This window comes from Acinonyx jubatus, chromosome D1 (assembly GCF_027475565.1).
Source record: "Acinonyx jubatus isolate Ajub_Pintada_27869175 chromosome D1, VMU_Ajub_asm_v1.0, whole genome shotgun sequence".
In the NCBI taxonomy this organism is placed as follows: Eukaryota; Metazoa; Chordata; class Mammalia; order Carnivora; family Felidae; genus Acinonyx; species Acinonyx jubatus.
The window spans coordinates 96832815-96854528 of NC_069390.1; the positions used below are offsets into that span (position 1 = coordinate 96832815).

A 21714-nucleotide genomic window follows, 5' to 3' on the forward strand; every position below is an offset into this window, starting at 1 on the left:
ACCATATGCCAGCAAAACTGTGAGCGCTCGACGCATTTGCTTCTCGGCCACAACCAAGCCATAGCTACTATCACGGTTCCCATTTCACAGATGAAAAACTGAGGCATTCTGAGGTAACGTAACTTGCCCAGGGTCACGCAGGTAATTACAGGAGCTGAGATTCAAATCTAGGCAGTCTAGAGCCAGAGTCCCTGCCTAGGATTCTGTTCTATCAGGGAAGCAACAGCCTACTCAAGAAAGGGGAGTGAAGATGCCTGTCCTAATTGATTTTTTCTTCTCTGATGGCCTTCTTTTGCTACAATATCATCCCTCAAAGGCCCGTTCCCTCATCCTCTCTAGGTCCCTCATCCTTCCCTCATCCTCTCTAGGTCCCTTCTTCCCCATGGGAACTTCTTAGCAGCCCCAACACGTGGGTCGCCTACTGCACCTCACCGTCTGGGCCCCGTCTCTGACCCTCTCACCCCACCCATCCCACAGCCTCGCAGCCCAGTCACCTTTCAAAGGATAACTAGTGGTCCAGTTTATAAACTCCAATTTGACTTTAATTTAATAAATTAAATTCCAAGCCATCACACAGCAATGGACATCATCATCTCCCAACACGCGGAGGGTGCAGCCCTGCTCTCGCTCCATCATCATCAGTCTTTAGTAAATTCCCTGGAGCCATCGCTCTGGGGAAGGCTCCCACCCAGCTCTGGGCTCCCTCCTTCCAACAGAGCCACTGCTCACAGAGAAGGCATCAAGTACAAAAACGGTAATAAAGGGAGGGAGGGACAAGGAGCAGGAGGGGCGGCAGGGAGGTGGGGAGTACCTGCCCCCCAGCCCGGGCACCGGCCCGGCTTTCTGTGAGCTGCCAATGTCCTCAGAGGCAGACACTGGTGCTGGTCAGAGTGGGGACCTGAGGGAGACAAGGGAGTGCTGTCCCAAAGGGAATTGCCTACCTTCCTGGGACAGGAAAGAAGGGTCACCTGGGAGAGATGCCCTCTCTCGTCTGTGCACTGAGGGTCCTGGACCACACATATAAATAGAAAAGAGAATAAATAGGGGAGGAAGGACCAGCTGAGGAGCTGAGCACCCTGGGACTCCTCTGAGGGGCCAATGTCGACAGCGCAACCGGTTCCGAGGAATGCCCACAAGTGCAGGGGCAGAGCCCTCCTCTTGCTCCCAGCCACCCACTCCCTTTTCTGTGTTCTCAGCAACAGGTGCCCACCTCTCTCATGCTTCCCGTTGTAAGCACCCTTCCAACTGGCCCCACAGCCCAGGGTAGACAGGGCTTCCTGGAACCCAGAGGGCTTCCCTGGCCCAGACTGTTGGGAATCCAGGAAGGGGAATGGAAGAGGATGTGGAGGGTGGGCTGAGAGGACTCCTGCCCTCTCCTCGCTCAAAAGGTGAGGAGGGCCCTCAGAGCTGGGGGCTGGGGTTGCCATTGGCCTTGGGTTTGGATTTGAAGGAAAAGCGCTTGATAAGGCGGCGAGAAAAGCTGCCAGCCTTCTTTCGGACACTGGGGGTGGCCGTCGTGTTGGAGAGGTCGTCGTGTGATTGGCTCAGACCAGCTTCCTTCTGTCGAGGCCTCCGGCGGAAGATAAGCTTCGTGCCACTGCGCAGGAAGCTCACTGTGGGGGAAGAGGAGAGGCTGAGGCAGACAGAGGGGTATGACAGGCGTGGGGTGAGGTGAGGAGCAGAGAAAGGACCAAGCACGGAGGGGTCAAAGATACAGAACAGAACCTTTCCTTCGCCTAGAAGCCAGGCTTCCTTAGGAAAGAAAATAGAGACAAAACAATGCCTCTTATCTTTCCTGAGGAAAAAATGGTGGCGCTCATGGGATTCTGTGGGCAAGTCTAACTATTGCCGCTGAGGAGGAATGTCACAGGGCTGCTTCCCTGTAAGGACAGACTGACAAATGGACCTCTTTACTCTGGAAAGAAAAGACGGAGCAGAGGGCATTTCTAAAAGCCCATAAAAATCATGAAAGAATAAGGTGGGTGGCCAAATTCCAGGATGCGAGCAAGAAGCTGCATCTGGAAAACTTCAAGGAGGTAAATTTGGGACCAGTATAATGAGACAAGTGTTTACACAGCAGGCTTTGGACTTAGGAATCTCATTATCCCAAGAAGTGATGCAGGCTTACATCATAGTTAAAATACATGTGTGGTTGACGGACTCGTTGGCAGAGGGATAAAGATGTTTGGGGGCAAAGCCTCTCATCCTTAGAAGTTAGAAAAGCACCACGACTATCCACGGGCTGTGTCACTGCTAGAAGGACACTTCTAGGTTTGACTGGGCGTAGGATTCCTTACACTCAGAGGAAAGCGAGTACAGAATGGAAGTCGGCGGGGGCGGGGGGGGGGGGGAGAGAAAAAAAAAGAAGGAAAGAAGGGGTGTGCTTAGACCCAGGAAGAAAGAAGAACAGAGGTAAAGGGAAATCCTTTGGCATCCCTCCCAGTCACCCGTGCCTGTCAGATCCAGGCCAGGACCCAAGGCAGTAAGTGCCCCTTCTCTACGCTGGCTTGGATGAAACAGGCTGGGAAATGTAGCGATCCCTTAGGGGAGGAAGGAGAAGGCAAACCGGGTTGAGAATCCCATTCCCGTAAGTGTCCAGTAGGACCCAGGTCACGGTACTGGGCATAAAAGGGGAGGGGGATAAGTAAACATTAAAAAAAATTTAAAGGGGTGGCTGAGTGGCTCAGCCGGTTAAGCGTCCAACTTTGGCTCAGGTCATGATCTCGAGGTTCGTGGGTTCAAGCCCCACATTGGGCTCTCTGCTGTCAGGGCAGAGCCTGTTTTGGATCCTCTGTCTCCCTCTCTCTCTGCCCCTCCCCTGCTCCCTCTCTCTGTTTCTCTCTCTCTCCCTCTCAAAAATAAACAATTTTTTTTTAAATAAAAAAAAGAAGAAGTGGAGAGGACATGCCAATATTTCCCCACCTTTGTGATCCTTGAGGCTGCGGGTCTCCAGGGCGCCAGTAGACCCTGTTTCTGACTCAACATCATCCACAGATGGCCTCTCAGAAATGTCCGAACGTGTTGTCTCATCTGCTTCCTGGACGCTCGTGGGGCTGGAGAGGGGATCTAGGGGTCCTGGAGACATGGCCGGTGGGTCTGGGGGAGGTGAGGAGGGACCTCCACTGGTTCCCGCATCATCCTGCATTGAGGCCTCCAGGGATGCCGCATAGCCCAGAGACAGTGCCAACTCGTCCTGAGCGATGGGCACCTGGCAGGAGGGACACATTTTAATGGGCAGGACTGACCCGTTAGGGCTTTCTCCCTATCCCAGCTCCTCTCCTCAGAGCCCTGTTACCTTGGAAACGCCAGAGATGATGAGAGTGCTACGCTTGGTGGGTGTCTTTTTGGCTGCCCGCCCGCTGGGCTCCGTCAGCTGGCGAATCGCTGTCTCTGCTACAGGGTCCAAGCCGTTGGAAAGGTGGCTCTCCCCTGCTGGGGGTACAGAGGATTGGTAACATGACTCCTCCGTGGCTCCTTCTTGGACTTGGACTCCTGTGCCCCACCCAAAATGGTTTCTGACTCTGGGGCTCCAGTGCCAACCGCCACTCATACTTCCTGATCCCCCACTCACGGCTGCTGCTGTGGGAGGCACTGCTGGGGCCGCTGCTCTCACTCAGCACAGTCGTAGTCTTCTCGGTCACCTCCACCTTGGACGGGGAGCGGGAGGGGGAGTCTGGTGGGTGGGGGAGGGTCAGTGAGCTGGGAGGTGCCTTAAAGTGGCCCCCACCCCCTACTGTCTTTATTGAGATGCACACTTTGGCTGACTCAGAGGGCAGGGGTGACAAAGGGACAATTAATCACATGGGTGATTAATAAGATGCCATGGGGCAAAAAGACAGCACGGGAAGCAAGGGGAGTGTGGGGCAATGGCATGGGACCCACTGAGGGTATGGGGAGACACCTTGAAAATGCAGAGTGCACAGAGATGGCACAGGGGTCCCCTGGGGGTGGGGGGAACCCCAAGAGACCTCTGGAGCTGGGAGAAATGTCCTGGAGGGCCCCTGGGAGTAGGAGAAGTAGTACAGAGGCCACTAGGTTTGTTGGAGGATCCCAAGGATGCTAGGAGGTCGAGGGTAGAAGGAGGCACAAGTAGGCAACTGGGGCCAGGGGGGAAGGAATGGCAAGAGAGCGAAGTACAAGAGTCTTGTAGAGGAGGCCCTGGCCGACCCAGCGCTAAAGCAGGATAGGAACAGCGGGGAAAAGGAGGGATGGAAGAGAAGGCTTGAGAGAGAAAGATGATGAGGAAGATGTGGCTGGATACAGGAGGAGCTGGAATTAGGTCTTCCCTTGCCCTTCCCTGTCCTGCATGGGTCTGCAGCCAGGGACCCCTGGCTCAAGCTGGGCTCCCTTCTCTTTACCTAGTTTCCCTTCTACACGAGGCCGGGACTGGACGGTGGTGACTGTGGTCACGATGGTGCCATCAGGCATGATGGTCCGGTCCAGCTCGATCTTCTTGGTGGGAGTGATGCTGGGGCGTGGAGTGGAGGGAGCAGGTGTACCTAGGTTCCGGGGGGAGCCCTCCTCATACTGAAGCTGCCGAGGGGTAGAAGAGCAAAGAGGCGGCGCCTCAAAAACTGCGCTTCCCCAGTGTCCTCCCGTCTTCTCCCCAGGCTCAGCTTCTCACCTCCACTGCGATGGTGGCTGCTGGTCCCAGGGCTTTCCCCGGCCCTAGGGTGAGCGGGCATACCTGTCTTCGGGACAGCGGTCTGGAAGGGGAGCCCACAGGCAGCGTGACCTGGCCCAAGAGTTCAGCTGGGGAAAGGGGGAGCACTGTGAGCTGGGCCCACGACCGGGCCCCACTGAGCACCCATCCAGAGGGGCTCCTTCCTGCCCCATACTCACTGTCTCCAGAGCTGCTGTTCCTCAGCACTTTGAGGGTCAGCTCCCGACTCTGGGGGCCCAGATCCCTGTGGCCAAGAGGAGGTGGGGCAGGGAAGGGGAAGATTAGTAAACTGAATCCACCCTTGAACTGATCACAGGCCACAGGCCCGTGAAATAAGGGCTCCAATGGAGCCTGCCCTCCAAATTACTGTCTTCCCAGGGTGCCTGGCTGGCTCAGTCAGAAGAGCATGTGACTCCTGATCTCGGGGTCATGAGTTCAAACCCCACTTTGGGTGTAGAGAGTAGTTAAATAAATAAAATTTTAAAAGAGTAAATCTTAAAAAAAGTATATATGCTAACTAATTTGGATGTAAACTTAAAAAACTAAAATTAATGTTTAAAAATCTTAAAACAATTAAAAACAAAAACAAATACTCTTCCCAAGAGAACGGGACAGAACTCTTCTCAGTGAATAGTATGCTAGGCATTCAGATCCTCCCCGATCCTGCCCCGTTTGCCCTCCCTGTCTCTCCATGTCAAACCACCCCCTTCCCTTTGCTCAAGCTGTTTCCTCTGCCAAAAACACTTCTCTCTCACACTCTGTTGAAACCCTCTTCTTGCTCTAAGGTGCGGTTTAAATGCCACCTTCTCCACGAAGCCTACTCTGATCTTTATTCCCCATGGGAATTAATCTCCCCACACCTAAGCATGCCCACGGCATTCTGTGTAAATCTTGACTGGAGCCCTTATACCATCGTCTTTACATACATCTGTGTCTGCCTGGGGCCTGCAATCGACTCAGGGGTGGGGATGTGTCTTGGTCACGTCTGTATCCGCAGGACCTAGGCCAGGGCCTGGCATACAATGGGGGCTCACACCAAAGTTCAGTGAAAGCAGAGCTGATTCGTGCTAAGGCTATGCTAGAAGGGTCTGATCTTCAGTCTGCCCATAGGAGCAGGGGTGGGGTTGGAGGAGTCACTCCTTACAGTGCCAGGTCGTCAGTCCACTCCACGTCGGGACCGGCACTTGCGGGCTTGGTCCACTTCTGTTGTGCAGGGTTGTCGAGCTCAGCTACACAGCATAGCTCCCCAGTGCCTGGGAGGAACGAGAAATGAGAAGATGCTCAAAGATGGGAAGCCACTGAGGAATGATAAAACTATACCCGTGGAAGAAGGGCAGGGGGCACCTGCACCCATAGCCCTGGCAGGCCCCCAGCTGCTTCTAGCTCTCACCTTCCAATTCACCTCCCAGGTGAGATGCTCGAAGCTGCCGTAGGAATAACCGGATAGGTCTGGAGATGGCTGGCTGCGCCTGGGGCACCGTGGGTGGCTTCTCACTGGATACCTAAAAGCAGAAGGAGGGAAAACGAACGAGGATCCCGACATAGCACCCTGGGGACGATATGCATACAGACTATTTGCTTTGAGTGCCTACTTACCAGGCCTCCAGGGGCAGAGCAAGCCCTGAGGTTGACCATCATGGCTGGCTGAGTGCTGACAATGGCATCCTCAATCAATTCCTCAATGGTGGAGAGATCTACTTGCTCCTCGCCTCTCTGTAGGGAGAAAAGGAGAATAAAGAGGTGGGGCCCCCAGCTCTGCACCCCCTCCTTGCTCTGCCTCTTCCGCTGAGCCCTGCCCCCTTACCTCCCTGGCCTGCAGCTTGGGAAGCACCGTCAGGCTGAGATCTGGACGATCAGTGAAGGCCCAGGACACAAGCAGCCCCTCATCAGGGATTTCCTCCAGGCTGACTTCCAACTGCGGAGGAGGGACAAAGGGGCTGGGTTGACTTGCCTCACACCTCCAACTACTCCTACTCCCCAGGACCCTCCCTTCCCAAATTCTGTCCCAGAGGGAACCAAACTGAAAGGCTGAGGCCTTGAACCGCCCCTGCCCAACTCAGTTTCCCACATCCCCTTCCACCTGTGTTGGTGGCAGTGTCAGAGTGACGTGGTAGGTCTCCATGGAGACGGCAGCGGGGGACTGCTGGGTCACGGAGACTGGGAACATCACCTCCTCAGCAGAGAGCTGGCAATGCAGCACCTGAGACAAGCGAAGCACGGAGGCCAGGAGGGTCAGGCATGGAGGAAGGTGCCCAACCTTGCTTTGCGCTGCCCTTTAGAGAGCCCTCCCCACTGGGTTTTCCTTGGGACTTCACCCTTCTGGGGTCACAAGCCCATAGAAGAATTAAAGTCAAAGACTCCTCTCTCCAGAAAAATGCAGATATACACACACATGTGCTACATTTCGCATGCAACTTTAATGGGATTCTCAGACCTCCTGAAGCCAATCCTTGCATTCCTAAGGCATTCACAGACTTCAGGCCAAGAACCCTCAGACTAAAGGGAACTCTTGGGACCAGCCCCCCTCGGGGTCTATAGAAGGCAGTGCTCGGCAGCCCCTTACCATGGTGCGCTCTGATTGGTCCACGCAGGTCACATGACTAATGCTGGCTCTGGGTGGGAGTTGGGGCACCTCCTCAAAGGCGATTTGGATGGAACTCTGAGGGAGTAAGTAATGTAGGCACAGGGTCAGGTCTCCGGAGCTGCCCCCCACAGGGCTGGCCTGCTGGGTTGCTGGCTGGGTCCTGGCACTGCGGAGTCCTCAGCTGCAGGCTGGCTTCTGGCCCCTTCTTGGCTCAGGGTTTTAGGACAGGGAGTGTTCCCCTTGAACCACACCTCTCTGGGGCCTGCAGTTGCTAGGAAGGATGGAGGAGCTAGACCACCTCAAAGACCAGATCACCTTGAGCTGAAGACCCTCGATTCCTCCTGGAATACTAGGAGCCTCCCTCTTCTCCTCCCACCTTTCTCTTCATTCCTCAACCTACCCCCAGAGAAAGGTGCGCACCGGGAAAAAAAAATAATAAAGGTGTTGGTTGCTACCTACGTATAGTGAGGGAGAGAGTGACTCGGCTGAGCTAAAGGCAAAAGCAATAGGGCCACTTATTCAAGATAAGAGCTGGAGAAATGAGGCTAAGCCTACGTCTACATACACAGGATGCAGAGGCTCAAGAGTATGACCCTATCTATATTCTTGGGGTTGAGGACTAGCTCCACATGGGCGTGGGGAACTTTACCAGAGGCACTGGCAAGAAAAGCAAGCTCAGAGAGCTCAAGCTTCCAGAGGCCTGGCTAATTCCCCAAGGCAGACAGCAGGGTGGTATTAGGCAGCAGAAAGCTGCTTAGCTTGGGTCTTGAAAGAGCTTCCTGATTCTTACACAGCAGTGGAAACAGCCTACTGCAGTCCCATCCAGAAAGCAGGATGGGAAGGAGAACTGAAGGGGCACCCACTGAGCTGGCAGCCGTTCCTCGGGTCTTGGGATGGGAGGAAACAGATTCACAGGGCCCGTGTGCCTGGCACACCAGAGAACACCAACTTCTCTGCGCCTGTAGCTGGCTTGTTTGAAGGCCAGGCCCAGGGAGATGGGGAGATGGATGCTAGGAACCCCAATCTCCCCACCCCCTGCAAGGGAGGCCAATGTCCAGCTGAGTCAGCTGTCCTGGGGAGTCTCTCCTGACCAAGGGACAAGGTACAGGGAGAAGTGGGTGGAGGCAAGAGTTCAAGATGTAGACTAACAGATGCCATCTGGCTTTCTGCTGGCTAGCTGGACAGAGGAGACTGAGCAACTTCTTACGTGGCCACTTTTGTTTCCAGGCATCTGGGGAGCTAGTGGAGCAAAGCCCTAGTGGGAGCTGGAAATGGAGAACCTTCTGGGTAGGGGGCTGATGGGCTGTGAGAGTGAAGACAGAATACTGGGCCAGGATGGGAGAGGGCCCCATGACACTCCTCTACCTCCCACCCCACCTCAGTCTTATGACCATGCTTCCTGCCCTACTTCCTGGGAGACCAGATGCCCATGGTGCAATGGGAGGAAGTAGGCTGGGCTGGTTTGTGACTGACCCTCAAGAGGCAGTTCCAGACTCATCTACTGAGAGGGGCATGGACTGTCAATCTGCTCTCCACCTTAACACCTTTTCCTCAATATATACACTTGCAGGTCAGCAAAAAGAAGGGTGTGTTAGACTGTATCAGTGAAATTACTAAGGGTGGGGGGGGGTGTATATTTCAGGCTCCTTGGGGATCTATCTGCCTGATCAAACCAGGGATTTGGGGCATGAAATGTTAACTGGGTGTGGTGGCATGAGGACCAGGCAAATTTCTTCTGCAGGTGCACCTGTTTCCCTTCTATCCTTGCTCCCCGACACAACCAGCACCCAGGCTACACGGAAGTGCCCTCGGGCCCAGGGATTAGCGTTGCTATGAAAACAGCAACTTGTACTTGGGTTTGCAGCCAGAGAGTACCTTGACCACAGAATAGAGGATCTGGGACATAGCTAGATTTCTACAACCTCCAGCCTCACCTGCACCCTTTTCTGTGATCCCAGAGGGGAAGAGAAGCCGTAGGGTTCTCCAGTTGATCCCCACCCCCATCTGGCCCTCCAGGCAAGAGCAGTCCCTCCCTCCCCGCCCTGGAAGGAAAGGCTGAGGGAACCACCTAGGTGCTCCTGTCCAACTCACCCCGTCCCTGCAGGCCTGCTCGTTCAGCGCTCGCACCCAAGCCCGTTGCCAGTTCTCTCGGAAAGACTTGAAGGCGAAGAGCGACGCCAGGAGGCCCCGGACGCCTGGCTCCTCGGGGGCACCAGCCCGAGTCGGCCGCAGCCGCAGCAGCGAGCGCCACACGCCCAGCTCCCGAAGGGAGCCCGCGGGCTCGGCAGCTAAGGCGGGTCCCGGCCCCCGGCCCCCGCGGGCCCGTGCCAGCCACAAACCCCGGGCATACTGTAGCAGCCAGCCAAACACCGTGAGCAGCGAGGCGGCGAAGAGGATCAGCAGGGCCGCCCAGCCCACGTCCTGCTGCCCCCAGCCCGGATCCATGCTCCGCACGGGCTCCGGTCCGGGCCCCGGCACGGGCTCAGCCGCTGCCCCGGGGGAGCATGGCCCGGGCGGGCCGCGGGGCGGGGGCGGGCTCCCCCGGGGCTGAGCGCGCGGGCTTGGGGGCTCTGCGGGGATGGGTGTCCGGAACTAGTGGATGCCACAGATCGATGAGAGGAGTCCTGGGGGCTCGCAGCGCCGGGGTCCCTCTCTGCGTGATCCGGGTCCCTCCTCAGTTGGTCCGGCAGTCCGACCTGGGTTAGTCGCCTGCCAGCGCCCGACTCCTCCCACGGCGTGGGCCCTTCTGGACCCGGGCGGGGACTCTTCTGCAGAGACGTGGGGGCTCGCGGACCGGCACCGGCTCCGGAAGGGCTGCGTGCGCAAAGCCGACATTGACAACACGGCCGGCGCCCCGCCCCCACCCGCTCTTAAAGGAGCCGCACCCGCGCTGGGCGGGGCTTGGCGAGCCCGGCGACCAAGCGCTTAGAGGAGGGCGGGAGGACTACGCCGAGGGGAGGAGGTTCCGGGGTTGAAAATAGGCGGGATCTTTGACCACCCCGCCCCATACTGAAAAAGGGGTACTCCCTTTCCCCCGAGCTCACAGCAAGAGTAACTTCGCTCACTTGAGGTATCTCCTCTGATTTCCCTTACGCACTTAGATTTCTATAGTTTGGACGCATGTGGGGTTAAGGACATGACCTCCGTGGATGGCGTCGGCTCCTCCCAACACCCCTAGGCGCAGCAGCTTCTTTGGTTCCCATTTCTTGGCCTAAGCTAGGCCCTGGGTGAGTAAATAGGTGCAGAGCATCCCTCCCACATAGAAGTGCCTGGCGGAGGTCCAGGAGACACCGACCAGAAAGAACTTGAACCTAGTAGAGTCTGAGAATAGAACATGGAATGTTAATCTCCCTCCACCACCACCACCTCCCTTCTCCTAGCACCTAGGACCCAGGAACATCCTATTAACCTCCTTGCTCGCGTGGGTTTGTTCTGGAGATATTTCCCAAGCCTGGGGCTGCTTCTGTTTTTAAAAATAATATATTTCCATAGTAACAGCTCTTGCCCATGGAGCACGTGTAGAAGAGGTGGTAATGAGAAGGGAGCTGGCAGCGTAGCACTGGACTATCAATAGATTCAGCCAAAACATGTGATGCCATCCAAATATGTGATACCCCAACAAGTGCACACACATACAAAATGATGCTATGGGTACACTCTGGCCTCAGGATCGATCCCTTTTCCTGGATTTAAGGGAGGAGATTCCATCCCTACGGGACAGGAGCTTGTCATTTCCTTCTGGAGGGAGAGGAAGGAAACTCTTGCAACAGAATTAAAAGGAAGCCCCATTCCCCAAGAGGCCCTTCTCCATGTACATATGGCAAAGTGTTCAGCACACAGGGTAACAGGGTAGGTATTAATCTCCCTCCCAAATCCAGTCCGTAGTCCAAAGGAGTATCTGGGAATAAACAATGCCTTCTAAAGTGCAGGGCTGCAGAGTTAGGCAGAATCTGGCAGGTCAGCAACAGGGTTCCTGAGCCAGAGGAGGTGGTGGGGTAGCCTGGGATGCTGGGAATTCACTGTAAGAAATGATGGGGGGGTGGTTGGTAATGGACTAACCTTGCTGTCGTCCTGCCCATGCGTGCGTCATCACTGGACACCAAAAATGATGAAAGATTCCTAGAACGTGGTTTTTTTTAAGTTTATTAAATTTTTAACTTTTATTTAATTTTTACCTTTTTTAGTAATCACTCAACGTGAGGCTCAAACTCATGCCCTCAAGATAAGAGTCGCATGCTCTTCGGCTTGAGCCAGCCAGGTGCCCCTAGAATGTTTCTAATCATTAGGTGAGGAAAAGACATGAAATGAAGGGAAGAAAGAATCCCAGGCAGGCTCCGCACGGCCAGTGCAGAGCCCAAAGTGGGGCTCGAACTCACGAACTGTAAGACCATGACCCAAGCCAAAGTCAAGAGTTGGCCACTTAACCGACTGAGCCACCAGGCGCCCCTGTCATTTAAAAAAGTCTAACAGAAAATATTCCATTATGCATGTCAACACTAAGAATTTCTATACTGTTTCCATCTTTTGAAAACTCATTTTGGGGCGCCTGCGTGGCTCAGTTGGTTAAGCGTCCGATTTCGGCTCAGGTCATGATCTCGCAGTCTGTGGGTTCAAGCCCCGCGTCGGGGTCTGTGCTGACAGCTCGGAGCCCGGAGCCTGTTTCAGATTCTGTGTCTCCCCCTCTCCCTCTGACTCTCCCCCATTCAAGCTCTGTCTCTCTCTGTCTCAAAAATAAATAAACGTTAAAAAAATTTTTAAAAAGAAAACTCATTTCATCTCAATGGAATGGGAGATCTTGGGGCTTGCTTTCAGCTAACAATTTTTGATATACTGATAGGGGAGAGATGGGAAGAAAAGAAAAACGTAGCTCAGCTGCCTGGAAAGAGCCTGGATCCTGCAAGTGTCATTGCCCAGACTATCCAAAGCTGTCTCATGGACTTTGTAGGCACTATAAAACATTTTTGGGACAGGCTTTGACAGGGAATCAGACTTAACAATAGATTGGCCTTGCTCACTGGGAGGTGCTCAGGGCTCCCTAGTAGGAGACATGCATCTGAGATGTTGTCTCCTTAGCCCAAGAAACCAGCAGAAGCTACTGACAACTCACCTTATCTGTAAGTTCTAGGACCAGCTTCAGCGTTCAGGCAAATGCTTTGAACTTTAACCAGGAAAGCCACAAAATTTCAAGTGTGGCCAAGTCCTGTGTTTGTTTCTCCTAACTAGTCTGATAATCAACTGGGCATTTACCATCATGGGTACAAAAATGTTGAGATTATAATGTAAGTACCCAAGTAACCATTTTCTGATGGTAAACATGTATATTGGATGAAAAATCCCTAGTGTCTTGACGTTGAACAAGCCCCCCACCCCCACCCCCGCCAACCAACCCTGTTCCAGTGGGGGTTGCAGGGGGGGTGGGGGGTTGGCTAATGATCTCTGGAGAAGAAAGAGTCAAATGTTCCCAATGCCAGGTTGGGAAGGAAGATTTATTAGGACTGAACTCCTAATAAAAAAGGAAATAGATACACTCTCCCTCAAACCTCCAGGGAGTCTCAACCTGCTCCTGATCAACAAGATAACTAAATGCTGCCTCCTCTGAGGCTCCCACAAGCTCCTCCTTTCCACCTGCTCCTGGAGTCTCACTTTCCCTATTTGGGAGGCCCTTCCACCCTTGCCACCGAACTGAAATCTTTGGAGATGCTACTCTTCAACATCCTCTCACCTCCCCCTAATTGCTCTGTGTGCTCCTATTGTGATTTGACCCTCTTTCAAGACCCAGACTCATTGTGTGTGATGATGCCTTGTATACAGATATCTGTGTGTCCTTAGCCCCATGGGGATCTCCTTAGAACAGAAAACACTCACCTCTGGAGAGTTTCCAGTCTAAGAGGCACCGATACACACACACACAGAGAGAGAGAGAGAGAGAGAGAGAGGGAGAGAGAGAGAAACACTACCAGTGGAATAACAAGTACTTACAATCTGGTGGAATACTATCAAGTACATTACTGGGATTTCTTTATATATATAAAGTATATTTTATACAGAGATGAGTTTTTTCTTGCTAATTACAGCTGCCTTCAAGTCGAAGGGACATTTCACACCTGGTTTTGAGAGACAGGAGAGACCATCTTTGGCCCCAAAAGTCAACCTGCCTCTGACTCCTGGTGAGCACCATTTTTGAGAGTGGACAAAGTGAGGGGATACTTGAGTTGTCTTTGTACTCCCTGGTGGCGATTTCCTCTCTGTGGAATGTAAATCATTTTCCACTGAAAGCCTGCTGGTGAATGAAAGGGAAGAAACGGGGGAACCGTTATCTGCAAGGAAGCAGGTGCCAAGGAAAAGGCATGGTAACCTAGAGGAAGAAACCTGACTGGCAGTTCCTCAGGCCCACAGGAAACCACGTGTGGGGCTCAGCCTCCTGCTTCCTTAGCTCTTTCCAATGCCACCTTCCAGCTCCACCTATTAGGTTTGGGAGCTTGGCACAATGCAGTGTTCCGGGACTAAGGAAAGTCAAGTACCAGGTTGAATTCAAGACCTGAGGGCACTCTCAGTCCCTTCAGTGGTTAAGTGCCCCGCTGGGTTGCCCGGCAACTAACAGCTTCGGCGGGGGTAGAAGGCGGGTGGGACTTTGAAAGAAGAGTACCTGAATCAAGGACAAGAAAAACATGGAGTGGGAGGGAGTTTTCAAGTGTCTGGGGTTTAGAATTTACATCATCTTCCAAACTGTAGTTGCGTTTCCAGGAGCCAAGCTGCTTTTACCTTGGCTTCCGACTACGTTGGCAACAAGTTTTCTACCAGGAGCAGGGGTGCTCCTCATCCTCGTCCCTCCTGCCCTTCCCCTTGCCTCCAGGAGCCATCTTCCCGGCTCCAGAGGTACCCCAGAGGAAACGCGGGGTACTGGCCCTTTAAATGTGACCTGAGGCGGCCGGCCGGCCTAAAACTGACGTGGAACCAACAGAAAGCGGCGTCAGACACGTGGGACAAGGAGGTGTTCATTTTGGAACCGGGCAAGGAATTTTTCCGCTTTGGGCTGTACACCTTTAATATGGTCTTAGGAAAGTATCCACTCTTGTTTGTCTTTTTAATTACTTTCCCAATATGCTCTTGGTGACTCAACTCTCGAATAAAAGGCTGAAGCTTAAAATAACACTCCGGTTCTCGCTCTCGTGCCCGCATTAAAAATGGCCGCCGCCGCCTCCCACAACGCTGGTTGCTCTGCGAGCAAGATCCGGGAGGAAACCGTGGGAAGGCAAATGCAGTGGGGCCACGGGCGAGGTTGCTCTATAGAGGCCCGCCGGAGTCCCGAGGGCGGCTCAAGTCGGAGTTGTTGGGTTTCGCTCAGGCGGCTGTGGGAAGACGCAGCCACTTCCCCCTGCTGAGGGCCGAGGGCTCCCGCCCAGCTTGCCCTTTAGCTGTGGAGGCGGCGAGGCGGGCCCCCTGGCTGGTCATCATGTGGGCCTTCCCCGAGTTGCCGATGCCGCTGCTGGTGAATTTGTTCGGCTCGCTGCTGGGATTTGTGGCCACAGTCACCCTCATCCCCGCCTTCCGTGGCCACTTCATCGCCGCGCGCCTCTGTGGCCAGGACCTCAACAAAATCGGCCAGCAGCAAATGTGAGCGGCGGCACCCTGGTCCCGGGCGGGAGGCAAGGGCAGAGGAAAAGGGTGGGCCGGGCAACGGCGGGAACTGGGGTGCCTGAGCGTGGAGACGGAACGCTAACTCCGCAGAGAGCTCCGGGCTCTGGGATGTGAAGGGCAGAGCTAGTTAACATCGGGAAGGGAGGTAGTGGTTTGGGGGACCCTCGTGTGTATCAGGCACTCCAGCACTGGTGCCCTTCCCCCCTTCCCCATTAGATTGCTGTGATGCCTGCACTAGTGAGTGACCACGCCCCCTTTCCTCCTTCCTCCCCCCCCCCCCCCGCCCACCCCTTTTGCTGCTGGGCCACAGCCCAGAGTCCCAGGGAGTGATCAGCGGTGCTGTTTTCCTTATCATCCTCTTCTGCTTCATCCCTTTCCCTTTCCTGAACTGCTTTGTGGAGGAGCAGTGTAAAGCCTTCCCGCACCATGAAGTAAGTGGGTGAGTGGGGGCGGTTGCTTGTTGGCTGGGGGCTGGCAGCTACTTGAGGGAGTCGGGGTTATTTGGGTTTGGGTTGAGGGGCTGAGGAACGAGCGCAAAGACAGGAATTTTTGAAAGGCGAAGTAGGAGTAGGCTTGAGCTGTGACCTGCCCGAGCCTCCCCCAGTTTGTGGCCCTGATAGGTGCGCTCCTTGCCATCTGCTGCATGATTTTCCTGGGCTTCGCGGACGATGTACTGAATCTGCGCTGGCGCCATAAGCTGCTGCTGCCTACAGCTGCCTCACTACCTCTTCTCATGGTCTATTTCACCAACTTTGGCAACACGACCGTTGTGGTACCCAAGCCCTTCCGTCCGATTCTTGGCCTGCATCTGGACTTGGGTGAGTAACCCTGCCGCTGCTGACCCTGTGGCCTCTACTTTAGGGCACCTTACGCTGGGAGATACCTAGCAGAGCATCCTTCCTGATGCTCCAGATTCTCCCCTAAGTATCCCTGTCTTGTCCCTGTGTCGTCTCAGATCCTTTCTGTTGCTTCTGTACTTTTTCCTCGCCACTCGTCTCTGAAGAATCCCTTTAAACCCTCATTTCTATGAGTGGCACACTCCTGTCTTCTTCCCCCAGGGATCCTGTACTACGTTTACATGGGGCTGCTGGCCGTGTTCTGTACCAATGCCATCAATATCCTAGCAGGAATTAATGGCCTAGAGGCTGGCCAGTCGCTAGTCATTTCTGCTTCTATCATTGTCTTCAATCTGGTGGAGCTGGAAGGTAGGTGGGATTGGGGAGTAGGGAGAGAAGTCTGAGTGTTGAGGAACTTGACTGATATCTGGCTTTGGGGAGGTTAGGGGAAAAAGCAATATATTCAGATTTATTAAATGTGAGAAAAATAGCTGCCCTGTCCTTTATAGCTGGGTTGGCACTAATAGGTAGGTTATGGTCTTCTCCTATTGAACGTAAGCAATTTCACAGAACCTCGGAATCAGACAAGGGTCACTCTGTGACCATGACACAGTAAAACAAAAACCAGATTCCTCCATAACCATGTCTGAATATAGACAAACTGCAAGAACACTGTGCATTAATAAAAACGACTAAGACCTCCCTCTTCTGGCCAACATGGGCAGTTGCTGCTGCTTTCTGATAACTCAGTTCCTGCTAATTCTTAGATAAAATTAAGATACTCAATCACAGAATCACTTCTACTGACAGCACCCAGTCTAGGGCAAAGCTCTGCCTCCTTGCTTTGCCCAGAATTACTTAAATCCTATAATAGGCGCCTCTTACTGAGGCATCCCCTGGTTGCCTGTGATGTGTGGTCTCCAATGTCTCCCTTATTACAAGTCAGAAAACCCAGCTTTGACTACAGGTGTGTTTCTGGTGGTCTTTGGCTGATGGAGATCAGTAAGTGCCTTTTAAAACTAACTACCTTTAGGGGCATCTAGGTAGCTCAGTAGGTTAAGCGTCCAACTCCATTTTGGCTCAGGTCATGATCTCACAGTTCACGGGATGGAACCTGGCATCAGGCTCTGTGCTGACGGTGCAGAGCCTACTTGGGATTCTCTCTCTCCCTTTCTGTCTGCTGTTTCCCTGTTGGTTCTCTCAAAATAAACTTCAAAAAAAAAAAAACTAACCACTTAAAAAAAAATTTTTTTTAATGTTTTTATTTATTTTTGAGAGACAGAGAGTGCAAGCTGGGGAGGGGCAGAGAGAGGGAGACACAGAATCTGAAGCAGGCTCCAGGCTGTGAGCTGTCAGCACAGAGCCCAATGTGGGGCTCAAACTTGTGAACCACGAAATCATGACCTGGGCCGAAGTCGTACACTCAACTGACTGAGCCACCCAGGCGCCCCAAAACCAACCACTTTTAAAACATGATCTCATTTAAGCTTTGTAACATGTGGCACGTATTCTCATCAACCGTATTTTACATTTGAGGAAACTGAGGGTTAGAAAATTTAAATGGTCATGATCAAAGTCACACAGTTAGGAAGTAAAGCTGATATATCAAACCTCGGTGTGAATGATCTAAACCCAATTGAAGACAGTAACTCATTTAGGAGGGGTTCATGAACAAGGTGGAATGTTAGGAGTTGCCTGGGTGACATAAAAGGGGTAGTGTGTTCTTGAATGTGACTGGGAAGAGGTGGAGAATACAGCTTGGAACAGAACTTAAGAGACAGACAAAAATAGGACCAAGGTATGCAGGGGAAATACCTATCAACTTGTGCTTTCTTTTTCCCCTGCTTCCAAAGGTGATTATCGGGATGATCATGTCTTTTCCCTCTACTTCATGATACCCTTTTTTTTCACCACTTTGGGATTGCTCTACCATAACTGGTAAGTAGGCCTGCGGCTAGGGGTAATAACTATTTGAATATGTAGCAAGTATGGTCCTGATCTTGACCCACCTCCTGCTGGAGAGGCTACACCTGTACACACCTGCAGTGAGTGTTTTCCGGGTCTTTAGTCGGTAATATTCGTCAATTACTCTCTATCCAATCATAGTTACGGACAAGTGCTATAGAGCCCCCAGAAAGAAATGAACTCAGGGCTTTGGGTTCTGGACAGTTGCTGAAAGCGCTGGAGTCTCCTCTGGGCCAGAACTAGAGTCAGGGCTAGCCCAGGGCCCAGGGTACGTGATGTGCGAGAAAAGATTGGTAGTGCCTCCTGCCCCTGGCTCAGATCCTCTCCCCCACACAGGTACCCATCACGGGTGTTTGTGGGAGATACCTTCTGTTACTTTGCTGGCATGACCTTTGCCGTGGTGGGCATCTTGGGACACTTCAGCAAGACCATGCTACTCTTCTTCATGCCCCAGGTGTTCAACTTCCTCTACTCACTGCCTCAGCTCCTGCATATCATACCCTGCCCTCGCCACCGTATGCCCAGGTAGCCACTTTGGGGCTTGAAAGGGACATCATAGCTTTTTCACTCGGGATGCAGAAAAGCCAGCCTTACACATATGCTGTGCAAAGGGAGTGGGCCCAAAGAAGGGCTAACTCTGTCCATGTGGTTAGCTCTTATAAATTACAGAGCACATTTACCTACATAATCTGATCAGCTCTGATCACACAGTAGTAAGCAGAGCCAGAAGATCTTAGGTTGGTTTCCACATTCAGTGCTCTTCCTATTGGCCCCAGTGAGGAGAGTTCTTGTAGTGGCCCAGTCACATAAAGCTCTCTTCCCCCTGCAGACTCAATACCAAGACAGGCAAACTGGAGATGAGCTATTCCAAGTTCAAGACCAAGAGCCTCTCTTTCTTGGGCACCTTTATTCTAAAGGTAACAGGGTAACAAGGAGGTAAGGCTCTAGGCCGCCATCTGGAATTCAGGGACTGGGGAACCTAGGCCTGCATCAGATCCAAGGGGAGTTTGGAAGCATGAAGCAGATCCCCATTGCTGAAGCATGGTTGATATTCTCTCCACCTCTGATCCTTCCAGGTAGCAGAGAGTCTCCAGCTAGTGACCGTGCACCGGAATGAGAATGACGACGGTGCCTTCACAGAGTGTAACAACATGACCCTCATCAACTTGGTACTTAAGGTCTTCGGGCCCATGCATGAGAGGAACCTGACCCTGCTGCTGCTGCTGCTCCAGGTGTGGTTGGGGAAGGGCTTAACACTGCCATGTGTCCCTTTTTCCAGGGTTCTGACTCTAGTGTGTTTCCCCTCACAGATCCTCGGCAGTGCTGTCACCTTCTCCATTCGGTACCAGCTTGTCCGGCTCTTCTACGATGTCTGAGTCCCCTGATCATTGCCCTGTACTGCACGGTCTGCAGGGTTCCTGACTCAGGCCCACCACCTCTTTCTGGACGCGAAATGCCTCCTGGCCAGGCCTCTCCCACCTTTCATTCTCCTCCAGATTTTGTACTTAGCATTTCCTTTCTGCTGTGATTATTGACATCTAACGACTGTGGATTGGATTTTGGCTATGGCTTCCTTCAACCTGCCACTCTCCCTCTCCATCCCGTCTTTGCAGCCTCCGAAGGTGGGATACTGCAGCTTTTATGCAGTTATCCACAACTCTGACTCTGAAGGAATATGTTGGGCCTGAGAATAGAACCCTGGCTGGGGATAGGGACACAGGCTTGAAGATCACTTGATATCTGACTATAAATTAAGTATTCTGATCAGTAAGAGCAGACTGGGGGGCCAGGTGCTTCCAGTGGTGACAATAAAGTGTTGTCTTTTTCTTGTTGTTCCGGTAGGTGTATTTTTTATATGGGCATTTTAGGGTAGATTGGGAGGGTGGGTGGAGGCACCTCCTTCAAGAGGATGCCTCTCTCTCGGCCCCGTCCTTTTTCTTTCAGTGTATCGGGAAGTGAACAAAGAACGGAGACTGGATAGAATATGTTGAATAAATATTGAAGTCCCGCTACTTCAGGTAGCAGGAAAGGCCATAAGATTGGACTTACCTGCTCTCTGGTGTGGGATAGAATTGGGGTGGCGGGCGCATCTTATTTATTCCCTCTTCAGCTTTACCTTTGCAGGATGGGAGGAGGGAGAAAAAAGAGGGTGACCAAACCTGGAAGGGGAGGCAGTGGTGTTGACCCTTTGCCGTGAAAACTCCTAGGCCCGCAAAGATTTCCCAGAGGCTCTTGAGGTGGCTCAGACTCCACCCTCTTTGTCTTCCGGTTCTGGGCTCCAGCTGGAGCGTTTAAATCTGGCGCCTTTCACATAGATTGGCTACATCGGGGAGTGGCTGGCTGGCTGCGTGCTACCACTCCTCCTCGCCTTTTTCCCCGGGCAAAAGGTTTTCAAATTCGACCAATCGGCGGGCGCGCTCCCTCAGTCGTGGCACGTCACTGAAGGGTTAACTGCAACCAACCGGAGGCGGGTATTAGAGAAAAGGGCCAATCGGGAGGGCGCGGGGGTGTGCCCTGGGGGCTTATAAGGGCGGCCCCTGGGCGCGCGCGGCAGCAGTTGGACTGCGGCGGGCGGCTGTTCGTTGGCCTATTGGTAGGCGTCCCTCTTCACCGCTTCTCTACCTCGCGCAGCATGTCGGGCCGTGGCAAGACGGGCGGCAAGGCCCGAGCCAAGGCCAAATCGCGCTCGTCGCGCGCCGGCCTCCAGTTTCCAGTGGGCCGCGTGCACCGGCTGCTGCGGAAGGGCCACTACGCCGAACGGGTTGGCGCCGGCGCGCCTGTGTACCTGGCGGCCGTGTTGGAGTACCTCACCGCGGAGATCCTGGAGCTGGCGGGCAACGCGGCCCGCGACAACAAGAAGACGCGGATCATCCCCCGCCACCTGCAGCTGGCCATCCGCAACGACGAGGAGCTCAACAAGCTGCTGGGCGGCGTGACGATCGCCCAGGGAGGCGTCCTGCCCAACATCCAGGCCGTGCTGCTGCCCAAGAAAACCAGCGCCACCGTGGGGCCGAAGGCGCCGGCGGGCGGCAAGAAGGCCACCCAGGCCTCTCAGGAGTACTGAGGGGAGCCCGCGTCGCAGCCGGCCCCCCATGCCACCACAAAGGCCCTTTTAAGGGCCACCACAGCCCTCACGGAAAGAGCTGAGCCACGTCGGGCTCGGGGCGGGAGGCCGCGGCGCTCGGCTCCCCCTCCCGCGTTGTCGTCGCCGCCGCCGCCCGGCCCGGCCCACCCCTCCCCCGCGCGGGCTCGCGGGTCCTCGCTCTCGGTGTCTCGGGCCGAGGGGCGGCCCCGCTCGCCTGGCGCAGAGACCAGAGAGCTGCGGCTGGGAGGGGGCTGGGGGCGCGCACCTGCCCTCCGCGGCGCCCGTGACTCAGCCGCGCCGGCCCCGGAACAGCCGGTGGGCTGCGGTGAGGCCGCGGTGCCTTCTGGAAGAGCCGCTCGCAGCTCTGACGCAGGGCTGAGGCGCGCGCCGGGGCCGGGACTCTATCGCACGCGGTGCGGAAAAGACCGATCGCCGTTCGTCCTGACAGCCCCCCCGACTCCCGCCTCCTTCGCCCGGGGGGCCGGCCCGCGGCGGGGAAGGGGCGGGAAGCCCGGGTTTGCGGGCCGTGGGGACCGCAGGAGGTGTGCGCGCGCCCGCGGTGTGACCGCCGCCGGGCCCTCTGGCTCCGCCGCTCGCCCCACTTCGCTTCCGGCGACTACTCTACCGGGCCACGCGCCTCGTACCAGCACCGGCCCGTGAGTCCCCGTCTGCACTGAGCCTCCGATAGCTTCGGAACTGGAATTTTGCAGCTATAACCCATCCAAGACTAGTACCTTACATATTGGGGAGTTTCAGATGGACTAATTTTGTTTATTAAAGGATTGTTTTTTAAAAACGCAATGTCTGTGGTCGTTCTGTACGAGTTGTAGGGTTGACTTTGTAGACTCCTATCTTCCTGAGGTCGTGGGGGCTTCCTGGTGGGGGAGGGGGGCTATCTGATACGTGGCTCACCTGATAGACACACGGGTTAGCCCGAGAGGCG

At 54.2% G+C, this 21714-nt stretch overlaps 3 protein-coding genes across 4 annotated transcripts; 2 read left to right on the top strand and 1 right to left on the bottom strand.

The window, feature by feature from the left end:
* Positions 1 to 520: 520 nt before the first annotated feature.
* Positions 521 to 10112, bottom strand: C2CD2L (C2CD2 like). Of its 2 annotated transcripts, none has more exons than XM_027036700.2 (14): positions 9339 to 10112; positions 7227 to 7322; positions 6744 to 6863; positions 6468 to 6578; positions 6260 to 6376; positions 6054 to 6165; positions 5808 to 5916; positions 4843 to 4907; positions 4625 to 4752; positions 4359 to 4533; positions 3572 to 3673; positions 3296 to 3429; positions 2923 to 3208; positions 521 to 1613 (listed from the first exon to the last, which is right to left on the bottom strand). In XM_027036700.2, the coding sequence occupies exons 1-14, from the start codon at positions 9690 to 9692 to the stop codon at positions 1402 to 1404; spliced, it is 2121 nt and encodes a 706-aa protein (XP_026892501.1). In that variant the 5' UTR covers positions 9693 to 10112; the 3' UTR covers positions 521 to 1401. The 2 variants fall into 2 exon arrangements, with proteins under 2 accessions (XP_026892501.1, XP_026892500.1); XM_027036699.2 differs by having other exon boundaries at positions 3296 to 3432.
* Positions 10113 to 14464: 4352 nt separating this feature from the next.
* Positions 14465 to 19518, top strand: DPAGT1 (dolichyl-phosphate N-acetylglucosaminephosphotransferase 1). The gene is made up of 9 exons (XM_015082082.3): positions 14465 to 14861; positions 15196 to 15316; positions 15490 to 15703; positions 15944 to 16090; positions 17575 to 17659; positions 18023 to 18211; positions 18516 to 18603; positions 18763 to 18918; positions 18997 to 19518. The coding sequence occupies exons 1-9, from the start codon at positions 14701 to 14703 to the stop codon at positions 19060 to 19062; spliced, it is 1227 nt and encodes a 408-aa protein (XP_014937568.2). The 5' UTR covers positions 14465 to 14700; the 3' UTR covers positions 19063 to 19518.
* Positions 19519 to 20221: 703 nt separating this feature from the next.
* Positions 20222 to 21572, top strand: LOC113593208 (histone H2AX). The gene has a single exon (XM_027036698.2). The coding sequence runs from the start codon at positions 20319 to 20321 to the stop codon at positions 20748 to 20750; it is 432 nt and encodes a 143-aa protein (XP_026892499.1). The 5' UTR covers positions 20222 to 20318; the 3' UTR covers positions 20751 to 21572.
* The last annotated feature ends 142 nt before the right edge of the window (positions 21573 to 21714 follow it).

Coding starts and splice junctions, on each gene's coding strand:
- DPAGT1 (XM_015082082.3), top strand. CDS start 14,701: ATGTGGGCCTTCCCCGAGTTGCCGATGCCGCTGCTGGTGAATTTGTTC. Junction 14,862..15,195: donor AAAATCGGCCAGCAGCAAAT/GTGAGCGGCGGC, acceptor GCTGGGCCACAG/CCCAGAGTCCCAGGGAGTGA. Junction 18,604..18,762: donor TGGGCACCTTTATTCTAAAG/GTAACAGGGTAA, acceptor TGATCCTTCCAG/GTAGCAGAGAGTCTCCAGCT.
- C2CD2L (XM_027036699.2), bottom strand. CDS start 9,692: ATGGATCCGGGCTGGGGGCAGCAGGACGTGGGCTGGGCGGCCCTGCTG. Junction 6,864..7,226: donor ACCAATCAGAGCGCACCATG/GTAAGGGGCTGC, acceptor CGCTTGTCTCAG/GTGCTGCATTGCCAGCTCTC. Junction 3,674..4,358: donor TCGTGTAGAAGGGAAACTAG/GTAAAGAGAAGG, acceptor CCCACCCACCAG/ACTCCCCCTCCCGCTCCCCG.
- LOC113593208 (XM_027036698.2), top strand. CDS start 20,319: ATGTCGGGCCGTGGCAAGACGGGCGGCAAGGCCCGAGCCAAGGCCAAA.